Raw genomic sequence first — 13,101 nt, forward strand, 5'->3', positions numbered from 1 at the left:
CACATGCTCATTTTAAAAGTAAAGAAACAGATTCTAAGGATGTAAGAAACCTTCTTAACTCCTCTAAACTTCTAAGTGGCAGCACCAACATTTGAATCTAAGTTTAAAGAATTCTGAAGCCCAATATGAGTTTGGCTTTAGACCCGTTTTCCTGGAAGTGTCCTTGTCTGACAGACGGTTGGAGTGGGCTTCGGGAGAGAGGCCGTGGCTAGGGTGAGCACGGTGCCGAAATGTGGCAAGGACTGAAATCCCTGCAGGAAATCAGGCAGCGAAGGTGGGGCTGGAGATGGGCTACTCAGAAGCTCACTGACCTCCTTAAAGCTTGAATCAACATGAAAGGGGCACTTACAATAACAAACAATAGAGCCCGTCGATAAGAAGTAAACTGAGGGCATTTTGGGAAATGTCATTAAGAGAAGCATGATTATCGGATGACTTTTGGTGAACTGAAGTTCAAAGTATAGCTATTCATGTATTTATATAATTGACATGTTCCTATAATTCTTAAAATGAGTGTCATGTTATTGGCTACATACATTCTCACTTTCCAAGCATTTTTATGGAAGAGTGGACCGCACTACAGCAAGGAACACCTGTCAGGCTGTACTGACCTCTCGTCTCCACGGCTTGAATGCATTTTCTCACGAAGTTGAACCCTGCTTCGTTTAAGTACACTGAAAGTAAAAGAAAATCATATTGAGTGTTCAGGCTGAATTTACATTCCGCCTTCACTTGGCTCTGTTCTTTTGTGACTTACTGGTGGCTCCGGACAGAGTCTGAATTGTTACGTGTGGTAGAAGTGGAGGAGGGTGGTTCATATTCACCTATGTTATTACATAAACTTGCTCCATTAGAAACACAAATCCTTTCCGAAAGTAAATATGTTACATTGATTCCATCCTTTTTTCCTAAAATCAGCAATACCCTTCACTAAATGTTGTTACAGATAATAAAAGCAGATACAATAAGAATAAACTGTTATTGTGTGTTAATAACTATATCACAAAGCTATTCACGAATTCTTTCCCATGTAATTCTCAAAACAACATTATGACGTAGACAGAAAGCTTTACATTCTGAAGACGATTCACTGGGATGCTGAAAATTCATTTTCATTGTTCGAAGCCCAGAGCCAGGATTCTAACTTATGCCTCTTGATTCCAAGTCCAATGTTCTCTCTATTGCATTTTGTATCATATTCAAAGTAACCTTAGTCAATCACTAAAAATCCCACAAAGATTATTATTATATTAAGAAATAGCAAGTTATTTTCATTGCTTTATGCCAGATTTTCCTTAAATCAGTTCTTATTTTATTTAAAGTTTTGGGGCCTGACCAAAATAGATTACTTGTTTTAAGAGAAAGGTTTTAAGAATAACAAGCGACACTCAGAAGAAAAACTGAAAAATTTTTTATGCTATATTGAAATTTTTTATCACATGTGGTAGAGATGTGGTATCTTAATATTCCCAAACAATAATATATTAAGAAAATTCAAACTAATAAAAAATCAAAACTGGCTTCTCTTTAAAGATGATAAACACATTCATGTAGCTCAACACAGATCCAAGATAAAATATAGACATCAAAAAATCATGCTAAAAAAAGTCAAGGGGTGCCAGCAACAGATGAAAACCTTAAAGAAATCCTACACATAGAAAACCACTATAAACCACATTAACTGAAAGGCCTGAGAAATCTGTGGCCCCCCAAACTAGAGGTACTGACATGAAAGGATGATTATTATGTGCTGTCAGGTAAAAAAAAATAATTTACAGGATATGACCCAATTTCTTATAATGCAATAATTTGGGGGTATTTTTTCCTAGGGAAAAAACTAACTTTTTCAATTGCAAACTGCAAGTAAAAAAGAAGAGAACAAAGGTAGAAATCATCATTTTTATTCATTGGGCTTTAGAACTATTTAATACTTTTTTTTTTTTAGCCTTCACTGGAGGACATTTATTCATTGCTTTTTGAGAGAGCGGGAGGGAGACAGGGAGACACTGATGCAAGAGAGAAGCATCAACTGGTTGCAAGAGAGAGACATCGATGGGTGGACTGGGGATCGAACCAGCAACCTAGGTACGTGCCCTGACCAGGAACTGCACCGGCAACCTCTTGGTTACGGGACGACGCTACAACCAACTGAGCCACAACGGCCAGGGCTAAACTATTTAATACTTCAAAAAAAAAAGTTCTTAAGAAATTTCTTAAAAAAATTCTAATAGATTAAAAAATGTAGTAATACCAAAACTGAAATATGTGTCATTGCCAATATGAACTGGCTCATTTACTTATGTGTCCCCAGGGCCTAGGTCAAGTGACCACAGCTCAGTGAATGCTTTGCATGCATTCAACATTCCAGAAGGAATGGCCATGGAACAAGCATCTTATTAGAGCTGACTACCTACAGGACAGCAGAGCTTCTTTTGGACTCCAGGAAGTAATTACTTCTTTCCAATAACCCAGCATGCTAAGCATTTTATACACTATACATTCTGAAAAATTTTAAGTAGTTATTGGACACAGAAAAACAAGTGAGTGGAGAGGTGAGGAACCAATATAAAATGAACAAAGAAATGAGGAATCAGTGATTAATTTTCATTTTTAACAACAAAAACTGAGCTCCAAAATGTAACTCTATGTAAAAACAATACACTAGCATTTTTATATCAATTAAAAGTGCCATTTCCTGACATTTATAATGTTTGGTTCTTCAGGTCACATTGTTCAACTTTTCAATAAAAAAGTTTAAAAGAGAAAATCATTTTTGAAAAATTTCAATGGAACTTGCCCATGGCAAAATGAGTGAAGATAATTGTGATATATAAAAACAGAATTTAAGTATCTGTTTTGAGAAAAGTTAGTGATAGCAAGTCTATATACTGAAGGTATACAGGATATTTGGCAGCAATATCCCAGGCTGTTTTGTTTTTTTTTTAAGACTTTATTTATTTTTAGACAGAGGGGGAGGGAGGGAGAAGGGGAGAGAAACATCAATGTACGGTTGCCTCTTGCACGCCCCCTACTGGGGACCTGGCCTGACCTGAATCCCAGGCATATGCCCTGACTGGGAATTGAACCAGTGACCCTTTGGTTCCAGGCTGGTGCTCAGTCCACTGAGCCACATCAGCAAGGGCATCCCAGACTGTTCTAACACACCAATATGACACAGGTTCGTTATGAGGAATACAGCCTTGCAGACATGCACTCCTACTGCCAGGTCATTCCATGAGTGCGGCTGTCCCAGTAAGTCCCATGGATCTTGTGCGTTATCTCTAATTCATCTGAGTTAATGAAACACTATCAAGCAATTTAGAGATGTGGAAAAGTATCATATGTTGGCAAAAATAACCATGCCTTTTTTTGTTTCCTTTGAATGATCTTTGTTATTGCCTGAGAGTATAGGCAGGGTCCATGGTGTAGAGATAGCGCCCAGCTTCGTTTGGAGCAGACAAACCTGGGGGTGGATCTCAGCTCTAGTTTACCGTGTGAATGGGAATGTGCCTACTAACTTCTATGAACTCAAGTCTTTCATTTATAAGATGAGGAGAATAATAATACATGTTAAGTGTTTGTAGTAAGATAAGACCACCTGAAGCGCTGAAGAGCTCCTACCAAAGGAACTAACCTAATTAAATGCCAGTTTCCTTCTCCACGTGCACCTGTCCACACAGCGCTGCTGTATGAATGAAAACAGGAGAAACGATGAAAGATGTCAGTCATCTTTAGTTCTACCCAGATGAAAGGGACAGTAGTCACTCCCACTTATTAGTTGTGTTACCCGGCATAGTTTTAATCTCTCTGTATCTCAGTTTCTTCTTCAATACAGTAAGAATAGTAGCAGTATCTTTTTCAGAGGGCTGTTTGCAGATGAAATTCATCAACACTTGCATATCTCCTAGAAGAGTGCTTGGAATATAGTAAGTGCTACAGAAGTATTGGCTATCGTCATCACTATCAGTACTGGCTATGGGGGAATACAACTATTGTACATATGTGATTTACATGATCAAGGTATTTTCTGGCATGGCTTCAGTCACTGGGGCTTAAGGAACTATCTGCCTGGACTGTGATTTTTCGAAGAGGCATATACATTACTTATTTTAAAAATATTTGGGGCTAGAGCAATGATCTGCTTCTCTGAACAAACACAGATCAGATACAATCCATTTGGGCCTTATGAAACTGGTGGCCACTGAAAAAATAAGTTGTGTACTAATAAGTGTCCCTATATTCTCATTATACTTCAACAAAATACAATGAACAAGCACATCCTCTCACTGGAACTGAACAGACTGCAGTAGTCTGGAATTACTGTTCACCCGAATGTGTTGCCCCTTTCTACAAATTATGTTTTTCAGCTCCCTCAAAGAGCTTGGCCATGTGATACGCACTAGCCAATGAAACATGAATCGAAGTGACAAATGTCATTATCCAGCAGACACTGAGAACCAGTATGTAGCTGGCCCGGTTCTTTTTCCCTCTGGTACAAGATCAAGAACGATACAAAGAGAGGCTATTCCATGAGCTTGGGCTCCAGAGTGAATGCTGCATCTAAGATCTTGAGCCGCAGCTGACCTGAGTGGACAGGCGTCACGGTCAGGAGATGAACCGTGACTGGGGGAAACCTCTGAGGTTTCAGGATCATCTGTTACAACAGCATAACCTAACCCTTTCTGATGCAAGATATTGTGAGTTTGCTGTGACAAAAAGACCTAAATTAAATAAAGTCAATACCACACAATTAACTTTTCCTTGCTTAACTGGGAAGCATCCATTTTTTTTTGGCTACTGACTCATCGATCCATATAAAACGGCAGCAAAGGGCAGTGTGGCAGTGCCCTTCATGGTTGCCATCACTCAAGGACCCAGAAGTTTCTGCTGAGGTCTAAGGAGAAGGAAAAGTGGCTTAAACAGGAGACAGAGCACTCCGTCTCCCAGTGACCGATACAAAGGCAGTGACATTGAGTGGGGTTTCTGAGGGAAGTCAGGGGCAAACACAAATTCTGTAAAGGAAAACGGGCAACCTTGCAAAGCCTTGAAGGGGTTACTAGACTTAATATCTGTGCTAATAAGAATACAACAAAAACACATTCTCTAGAGCTTAAAAAAGAAAACCTAGGAACTCCTTAGTGTTCAAATGAAATGTCAATGGAAGTTGTTCTTAATAAATCAAATCGCACCTCACACCATTGAAGGCTTTTAATTTATCATGATTCTCCTTTAGTGGAGGACAAGGTACTCCTGCGGCAACCGCAGAGGACAGAGAAGTACAGATTGCTGAATCAGGGCTCAATGCCTGCCTGGAGCAGGCAGCCAGTAAATGCTTAGGGGGCTCGGTAGTCACTGGTTTGTACCTGGCTTGCTCAAGTACCCTCTCCGATGGCTTCCATAAAGGTTAGAGCTCGTCAATGCCTCACCAGGGCCCCTACCCCAGCCCTGTGTCTGCCTGTTACAGAAAAGCCCGGAGGGATACACAGAATACAACTACCACCAAATTCCTACAATATTAATGATACTGGACCTTCAGGGGTAGAGGCAGAAGGCAGGCCAACTAAAGAAACTTTACTTAGTCAATCAAAGTTAAGTATAAACATTGCTTTCCCACCCCTCTCCCCGCTCCCGGAAACTATTCAGGGCTAAAGCTTTTATGGAAACCAAATAAAGTTTCCATAGGCAGTCTGGCAGCACAAAAGCTATTAATCTCAACAGAATTCAAACAGCCATGAGGAAAAGAAAAAGAATAGTCTTCCATTCAACTAACAAAGCAAAAGTCCTTGTGCCTTCAATTTCCCAGTAATTAAAAACCTAGCATGTCCTTACTGATGTAATCTACTTGGCCATACAGTACATTCTCAGGGTTGACAAAACAAAGCCACACTTGTCTTTAATTTCTAATTCAATTTTCTATCTGCCTTTTCAGATTGAAAGGGCCCTTATCGCAGACAACCATACTCTACGTCGCTTGAAGGAAAGAAAAGAGTGAAATGAGTGCATTTACTGGTGTTTGCGATAACCATAGGATGCTTTCCCTTCCCCCAAAGGATGAGCAGGGGATTCTCCACAGCCCTGGCCCGGGCTGTTCCTTCTCCCTGCTCTGCTCAGGAAGGGCATCTGCGATCTGACCCTCTTCCTGGGTCTCCGTGAGGGAAACAAAACTGTGTATGATCAGCGGCCTGGGGGAGGATGTGGTGAAGGAGTAGGCTATACCCACGGGATGTCTCAGAACTTCCCACTCAACCATCAAACAGAAGTATGAAACTCGGTAACATTTGCAACAGATGTCGGCTGCCTAAGATACGAAGAATGAGCTTCACCTCCCTGCTTATCGTTGGGAATACACCCCCCAGGCACACGGGGGAAAGTCACGGAAACACACAATGGCAGAATTTATTTAGAGCTGCTGAGAAATTCTGCAAGTGTCTTCTGGTCCAATCCCTCTGGTCTTGTACAGGAGGACTGAGTGTTAGGCGGCTGTCATTACATTTTTATAATGATGTTTATTAACAGAAACCTCATTTGAAATGAATTTCTCTTTCCTACTCACACTACCTGGAATGAAGTCTGTACACATGGAATATGGTTGAACTGGATTGTACGAGAGAATGAGAACCTTTCATTCACAACTTTCACTTTCTTCAGACGTGGGGGAGAAGTACCGGCTAAAAAGCCATCGCACAAGAACTTACGTTTGAGTGGGGTCAAGGCTCAGGGCACCGACAGAGAGTGTCCGAGAGAGAAAGCCTCCCCCAAAATGACAACTGCCTCTCCCCCTGTTAACAGTTAGTCCCCAGATGGAAGTCTGGGGATAAAAATGTGTGTCAACAATGACTATTTGCTTCTTTAACAGATGGGCTCAAATACAGAATAATGAAGAACTAGTGGTGAGCTGTCCTCTAACAAAATATCCCAACTGCACAGCTTCAGGAACAGTTTAGTTCTAATCCTAATTCAATAGCATGCATTTAATATCGACGACAGGCATTGCTATTCTTAAAATGAATTAATTCTCAAAGGCTTATAATTACAAGAAAAAAAATACGCTGACATATTTTACAACCTGAAAAGTATTTGTGGATTCTATATCCTATAAATGACCAATACCTTTAGGGTTTTGTTTCTTCACGCATTTTTTTTTTTCATTAAGATGAGTCAAACTTTCCTTCTCTATTAAATTACCCTAATTTTATGTATGGTACCTTTTCTCTGTAAACAGTAAATTAAGAGTAGCCAGAAAGTGGAGAGGCTTTTTCATGTTAGGCTTGTAAAGAGAGCCTCATTCCTCTAGAATCATGGTTTTATTCTTCACTTCATGGCATATGTTCTCCGTATACTCCCAGAACGGCCCTATTTTAGGACGCTAGATAGCTCTTACTCTGTTGCTTGTAGGGTTTCAACACAGACATTATGACAACTTTTAATGGTTAATGTTCAAAACAAATTTTTACCTGAGTTTTATATTTTACCATTCTAAGTTTTGTTATTATCTCCAGCAGTTCAAAACACACATTTCATGCAAAACTAAGTTTCCAAAGACAACATTATTTTAAGATAAACAGAATCCAACTGAAAGACCAGTGCTATATAAAAGCACTTCGCAAGGTAGCAAATGAATCAAGGCCAGTACTGGTTACAAATACCAACTGTGAGAGAAGTTACATGCAGAAATTGACATAATGTCACTTTTGAGGGGTCAAATGTGAAAAGGGGAAAGAGAGGTCAATCTCAATAAACAGGATAAGTATGTCTGAGATGATGTGTGGAAGGGGCAAACATAAAGATGACAGCTGCTCTGAACTCTTAACATGACGAGCATGCATGATTTATTCAAGACGTAGAAAGGGGTCTGAGAGCCTCACCATCGCTGGAATATAATTTTGAACAGAAACAAGTAATATTCTGGATACATCACTGGGAAGAAACATAATCCTGCTCTTAATTTAACAGGACCACGTTCTTGAATCTGAAATACTGTCTGCTGCGTGTTCAGAAAATCCTCGGAGTCATTAAATCACTAGAAAAATAGTAACTGCTATTAAAACATGTGAGGAAAGAGAAAAGGGGTAAAATTAAACTCTAAGAAAGAGATTCAGCATCATTAATAAATTTTAGGCCTTGATGTAATAGACTAGTCACAATAACATGCAAAAAGAAGTTAAATTCTGAGAACCTGGAGAGCCCCTTGACCAGTCTGGCAGCCAGGTCATTTTAGGGGAGGTTCTTCAATGCATGCTGGGTGGAGAGATGCTTAGAAAGCCTTGCTCGTGCAAGCGGGCAGTACCAAAAAGTCCACCCCAGCCACAGGACTTGGGTCCTAGACCTGGTTCTAGATGGCGCATTCAACCCTGCGCCTCCACTACGCAGTGTCTGTAACTGGGGCACATGCCTCAGTCCTGCCTTTCCAGCTGAGAGGTGGTGATTCTGTTTGGGTGATTCTGTTTCAATCTCCAAGAATGTGTGAAAACAACTAAAAACAACTGCAATTTTGAATAAGCTGGCTTTATGTTATGTAATAAAACATTTTGAATTACTACATAATGTTGTGTGTAATATATTTAGAATGCTTAAAAGAGTATTAATCTCTGCATTTAGCAGCCAATTTACTAGATTACAGAGTTGCCAGGTGTTTAGGGAGATTGTATTGGCCAGAACCACAAATTTGTTTATTAGGGTCTAGCATTTATAAAATGAAATTTACTAGTTTTTTAATTATACTATGATCTAAAGAAGCTTACTTGATTAAATTTGAATTCTTTTAAATTTATGAAAAATAAACTAAAAACAACTTATTTTTCAAAAGTAGTATATTTATGTAAAATAAGATCATATGGTGATTAAAAACAGGCTTAAAGAAAAATACAGCTTAAGATAAAATAATACGAAGAAACTTTAACTAAGGTTAAGATTTATAAGTTCAAGCCCTACGTATTAATAAAGCAAAGGGAACTGTAATATTCCTTTCTATGCGCAAAATCTGCCCTTGGGCAGCAGAAGTCCACTGGCACCAGAGAAGGGGAAGAGCCGTTACGCGCTGGGCACACACCCCACAAGGGCCGTGCCGAGTACAGGAAGGAGGGGGAGAGAGGGCTCTGTCACAATAAGCTCAGAGAACTGGGTAGGAAGCTAACACATCATACAAAGATCCAGAATGCGAGAAATGACACAAACACATGGACTCCAGGACAGCTGTTTTTCTGAAAAAACACACCGTTTTTACAATTACACATAGTGGCATAGTGATGTTTCAGGTGGCTAAGACTACAGAAAAGTTGATTTCCAGGAGACAAAGTTTTTATGGCATGAGGAAGTAACTCTTCCTCCCTCACAGAATGGGGACATTAGATAACTTTCAAATTTCCTACTCATGACAGAAACACTGCTTCCAGAAATGCATTAAGCATCAAATGTCTTCTGACTAACGAGACCATGTCCGCATTCAAAAGCCTTATTCGATACCAGACGTAGGTTCAGCTGTGAATTTCCAAGGTCCCATTCTTCAGCAGGTCATGTGAATTTGAACGGACTGTCTTTGTAACGGATATGTAATAAAACCCATGTTAGAAAACACGTTTCAAACTCTACTCAAATGCAAATTATACAACAGATTATTTTTTAGGTAGTAGGTTAAAATAAACATTCAATACTTAAAAACTCTTCATCCACTTGTTAATGTTTCTGTGATTAGATATAAGTGGGTAACTAAAGATTCTATACTAATCACTTTCCTTGATTAGCAATAAAGAAAGAAATGCAAGAATAAACACTGGGAGTATTTTTTTACTCTTTAATATTAAAGGTAGTTTCATGTATTTTCTTTGGATAATTTTTTAAAATTAATCACTAGGAAGAATTTCATTCCATTGAAATGATGGGTTTTTTCATGCACTCAATATTTATGTCTTTCAAATGAGTGATTTCCCACCTAGTTTTTACCTTCACTCAGCTCTTACCTTGCATGTTAACAGCAAATTAAAAGTCAAGTTATTAAGTCTTTTTTAAAAATAAATTTAGACATCATGAGAGAAGTCAATTGAGTTAAATAAAGCTTAAAATTGCTTTAAAAGATATAGACATAAACTTGGAAACAAATATACAAACTAGTTTTAAATGTCAAATAATCTAATGACATAAAGTACATACAAAAATATATATACTAAAATAACCAAAGGTAAAAGGTGGCAAGAGGTGAAAGATAACCAGTGAGGATTTAGAATGTAATGGAAAAGAAATAAAATGTACTTATTAAGAATGGTTTGATGCTAAAGACTCAGTAGTAACACAGTGACAACGTGTTCCCACACATCCCATGTGTTATGACGATGCTCTTGTACTTCACATTCTTGGGCATAGTCTCCTAAAACCAGCACAAAGTATTCAAGCCTTCAGTCTTGTAAACTGGAGCAGGGAAAATGAGGTAAAGAAGCCTTCTACTGCCATTAAAAAAAGAAAGCAAACTAAATATCAATTGTGTCAACTCTCTTTCTGGGACAAAGCAAGGTATATACCTATAAGTAAATATCAAAAAAAAAAAGGAAACTTAATTTTGGTCACTATAGCATCAGTAGTTAGTGGTTTCAAGATGAGAAACTTCTTTGAATGAAAACTTCAAGTTTCATGAACCATCCAATACAGGTGCGTTAATATCATTTTTCTATTAAATAATAAACATAATTAATATTTCGCTTAATATTAATGAACTCAACCTCACATAATAGCTTTGTGATAAAAATAACTTATACAATTTTAAATAATTATTAAAGGACTTACTTTCTTCTTTCTTGCTCATAATGGCAGGCAGGGTATAAATCTAAAAAACAAGGGAAGTCAATCAGTCCCTCGCAGCCAATGACCTGGCGCAGACTGCCCGGTGATACTGGGACAGTGATACACCGCGGGAGCGTCTCGATTTCAAGGTCCTGCTAGTCCTGCTACCGCTGCATCCACAGTGCCCTCTCCCTGCCCAGTGACAGCCTTGCGTCCCATTCTCTTCCGTCCTTGCTGTCCCGCCCCGGGTAGAGTTCTACCTCTCTCCATCTCATTTACAAGTCTCAGTCTATTCCGTAACACAATGCGTAATGGACCTTCTTGAGGAAATGTCGAATGAGGTATTTTGCCTGATTGCTCTTTACTGTACTGATCTGCTTAGTGTTTTCTCCCAGCATGTACAATCCTAACCAGTACTTGCTGAGCTATCGTTGTCTTCTAAGTCTGCGCTAGGTCAGGTCTTGCCTCTCAATTAGTGGTGAAAAGTTAACTTGTTTTTTAAAATTTTCGAATCTGTTATTGACTGCTATTTTTGTAAATTATGATAAAATTAAAATATCATGAACATAATAAAGAATAGATGCAGATTCTAAGTTTTTTATTAAGCTTAACAAATAGAAAATGACTTCTTCAAATCACTACAAAATTTTCCAGATATTTAATCATAACTTCTGCATTCATTTCATTGTGGCCCAGTAACCATGTAAGGGATGGCCTCAAAGTCTGGAGACCACGTTTTGTGTAGCTCTGCTGTTACACAGGAACTTTGCACAAGGCTGTTCAAGGCTCTTTGCCATCTAAAGGTCAGTTCTCAAGGGACAGTATGGGGCCTCGTATTTGCTCTGTGTGCTCATCCCCCTAACCATCCAAGAGCACGTTCTCCATGAAGAAAAAGGATGGTGATTAGTAATTTATTCCTTTTTACATAAGCCTCCCTAATAATTGCAATTTAAGTTATCAGGCCAACATCAAAATAACTATTAGAAAAATAAGGATGTGCGTGAGGACAAAATGTCGACCCACAGGGAGTTTTACCAAGTAAGACTGCAGGGTTGGCTCTTACCCCGAAACGTGCTTATCACACTGGCCACAAAGCCCAGCACAGGCCTTGCAAAGAGTGGACGTTCAGTAATTACTAACTGAATGAATAACCCAATCAGTATGGCCAAATTAATGATTATAAGTAATTAAAAAATGATTTTAGGGTTTTCAATTAGTCCTGAAAGTCCTCCTCAGAAACAAACTATAAAGCTGGTATCAGGTGTCAGTGAGTGAGACAACACTAGAAATACCCTGAGCTTCTATTCTCATTGGCTCTTTCAACTTTTCAAATTCACTACAGACATATAACAAAATTCGTATGTGCTTGGTTTTGTATTTTTTTCAGATGTACTTTGTAATTGTCAGAACAATAACACCTAAGTGAAATGTGGTACATGCTTACTGGTTCTTTCCCGTCCATGGCTTCGAGCCAGAGTTTCCGATTAGCTTCTGAGAAGGCCTGCAGAGTGATGATCCCGTGCCTAGCAAAACAAATATTTTACACGTTCGATTTATTCCTGTCTGTCCTCACACATTCATAAGTTTTAAAGTTTTTACTTAACTGTAAGAGTAAATCTGAAGAAAAACCAGGAAAGAGGAAAATGAAATAGAAAACAGAGAAAAGAAAAAAATAGAAAAGAGAAAGAAAGAAAAATTAAAAAGTTGACCTACAAGTATCTTTCAGAAAAATCACTGTAGACACCAACACACACAAATGATCACAGGTGGGAAAACCACTTAGTGCTCTGGGTACAGGACTGTCTGAAAGAGGTAGTTTCAAATTATTTCCTCTGAAATGACCAGAAAGGAGGATAGCTACATTCTTCCAAGTTCAAAACCACCTAAACATTCTACAATACAAGAATAATTCAGATTATGACCCCAATGTGGCACAGTGTGGTCACTAAAAATTAGTTAGTTTTTAGCAATACGGAAAGCCTCATACCATAACTAGTTAATTATTAAGATATTAAAACCAAAGTGTTTATCTATACCGTGATCTTGACAATATTAAAATTACTATGTTTAAAAATAATGACTTCCCATGCACACATTCTGATATAGTTACTTGAGGATGTATTTCAAGAGAAGGAGTGAGCAAAGGGAAAAAGGAAACGGATATAAGGGAGAAAAAGATATGAATCCCCAAAACTGGAACTATCCTGTTCACAGTGGAGTTAACAGTGTGGATTGTTCAGAAAACACATTTAAACAGGAAAGCAGAGGGCTCTGTGAAGAGGCACATCAAGAAGGAAATCTCATTTAAATATTGTATGTTCAAAAACCTAG

General features: G+C 38.6%; 1 protein-coding gene across 3 annotated transcripts in view; it reads right to left on the reverse strand.

Moving 5' to 3' along the window:
• ARHGAP42 (Rho GTPase activating protein 42) overlaps positions 1 to 13,101 on the reverse strand; it is a 245,838-nt gene that overhangs the window by 26,034 nt on the left and 206,703 nt on the right. For all 3 annotated transcript variants that reach the window (XM_045183571.2, XM_024574588.3, XM_045183572.2), the window contains 3 exons: positions 12,215 to 12,293; positions 10,774 to 10,813; positions 612 to 674 (listed from right to left, as the gene is read on the reverse strand). In XM_045183571.2, the coding sequence (XP_045039506.1) occupies positions 612 to 674; positions 10,774 to 10,813; positions 12,215 to 12,293 (182 nt within the window). The remainder of the gene's footprint in view (positions 1 to 611; positions 675 to 10,773; positions 10,814 to 12,214; positions 12,294 to 13,101) is intronic.

Source organism: Desmodus rotundus, chromosome 5 (genome assembly GCF_022682495.2).
Source record: "Desmodus rotundus isolate HL8 chromosome 5, HLdesRot8A.1, whole genome shotgun sequence".
NCBI lineage: Eukaryota > Metazoa > Chordata > Mammalia > Chiroptera > Phyllostomidae > Desmodus > Desmodus rotundus.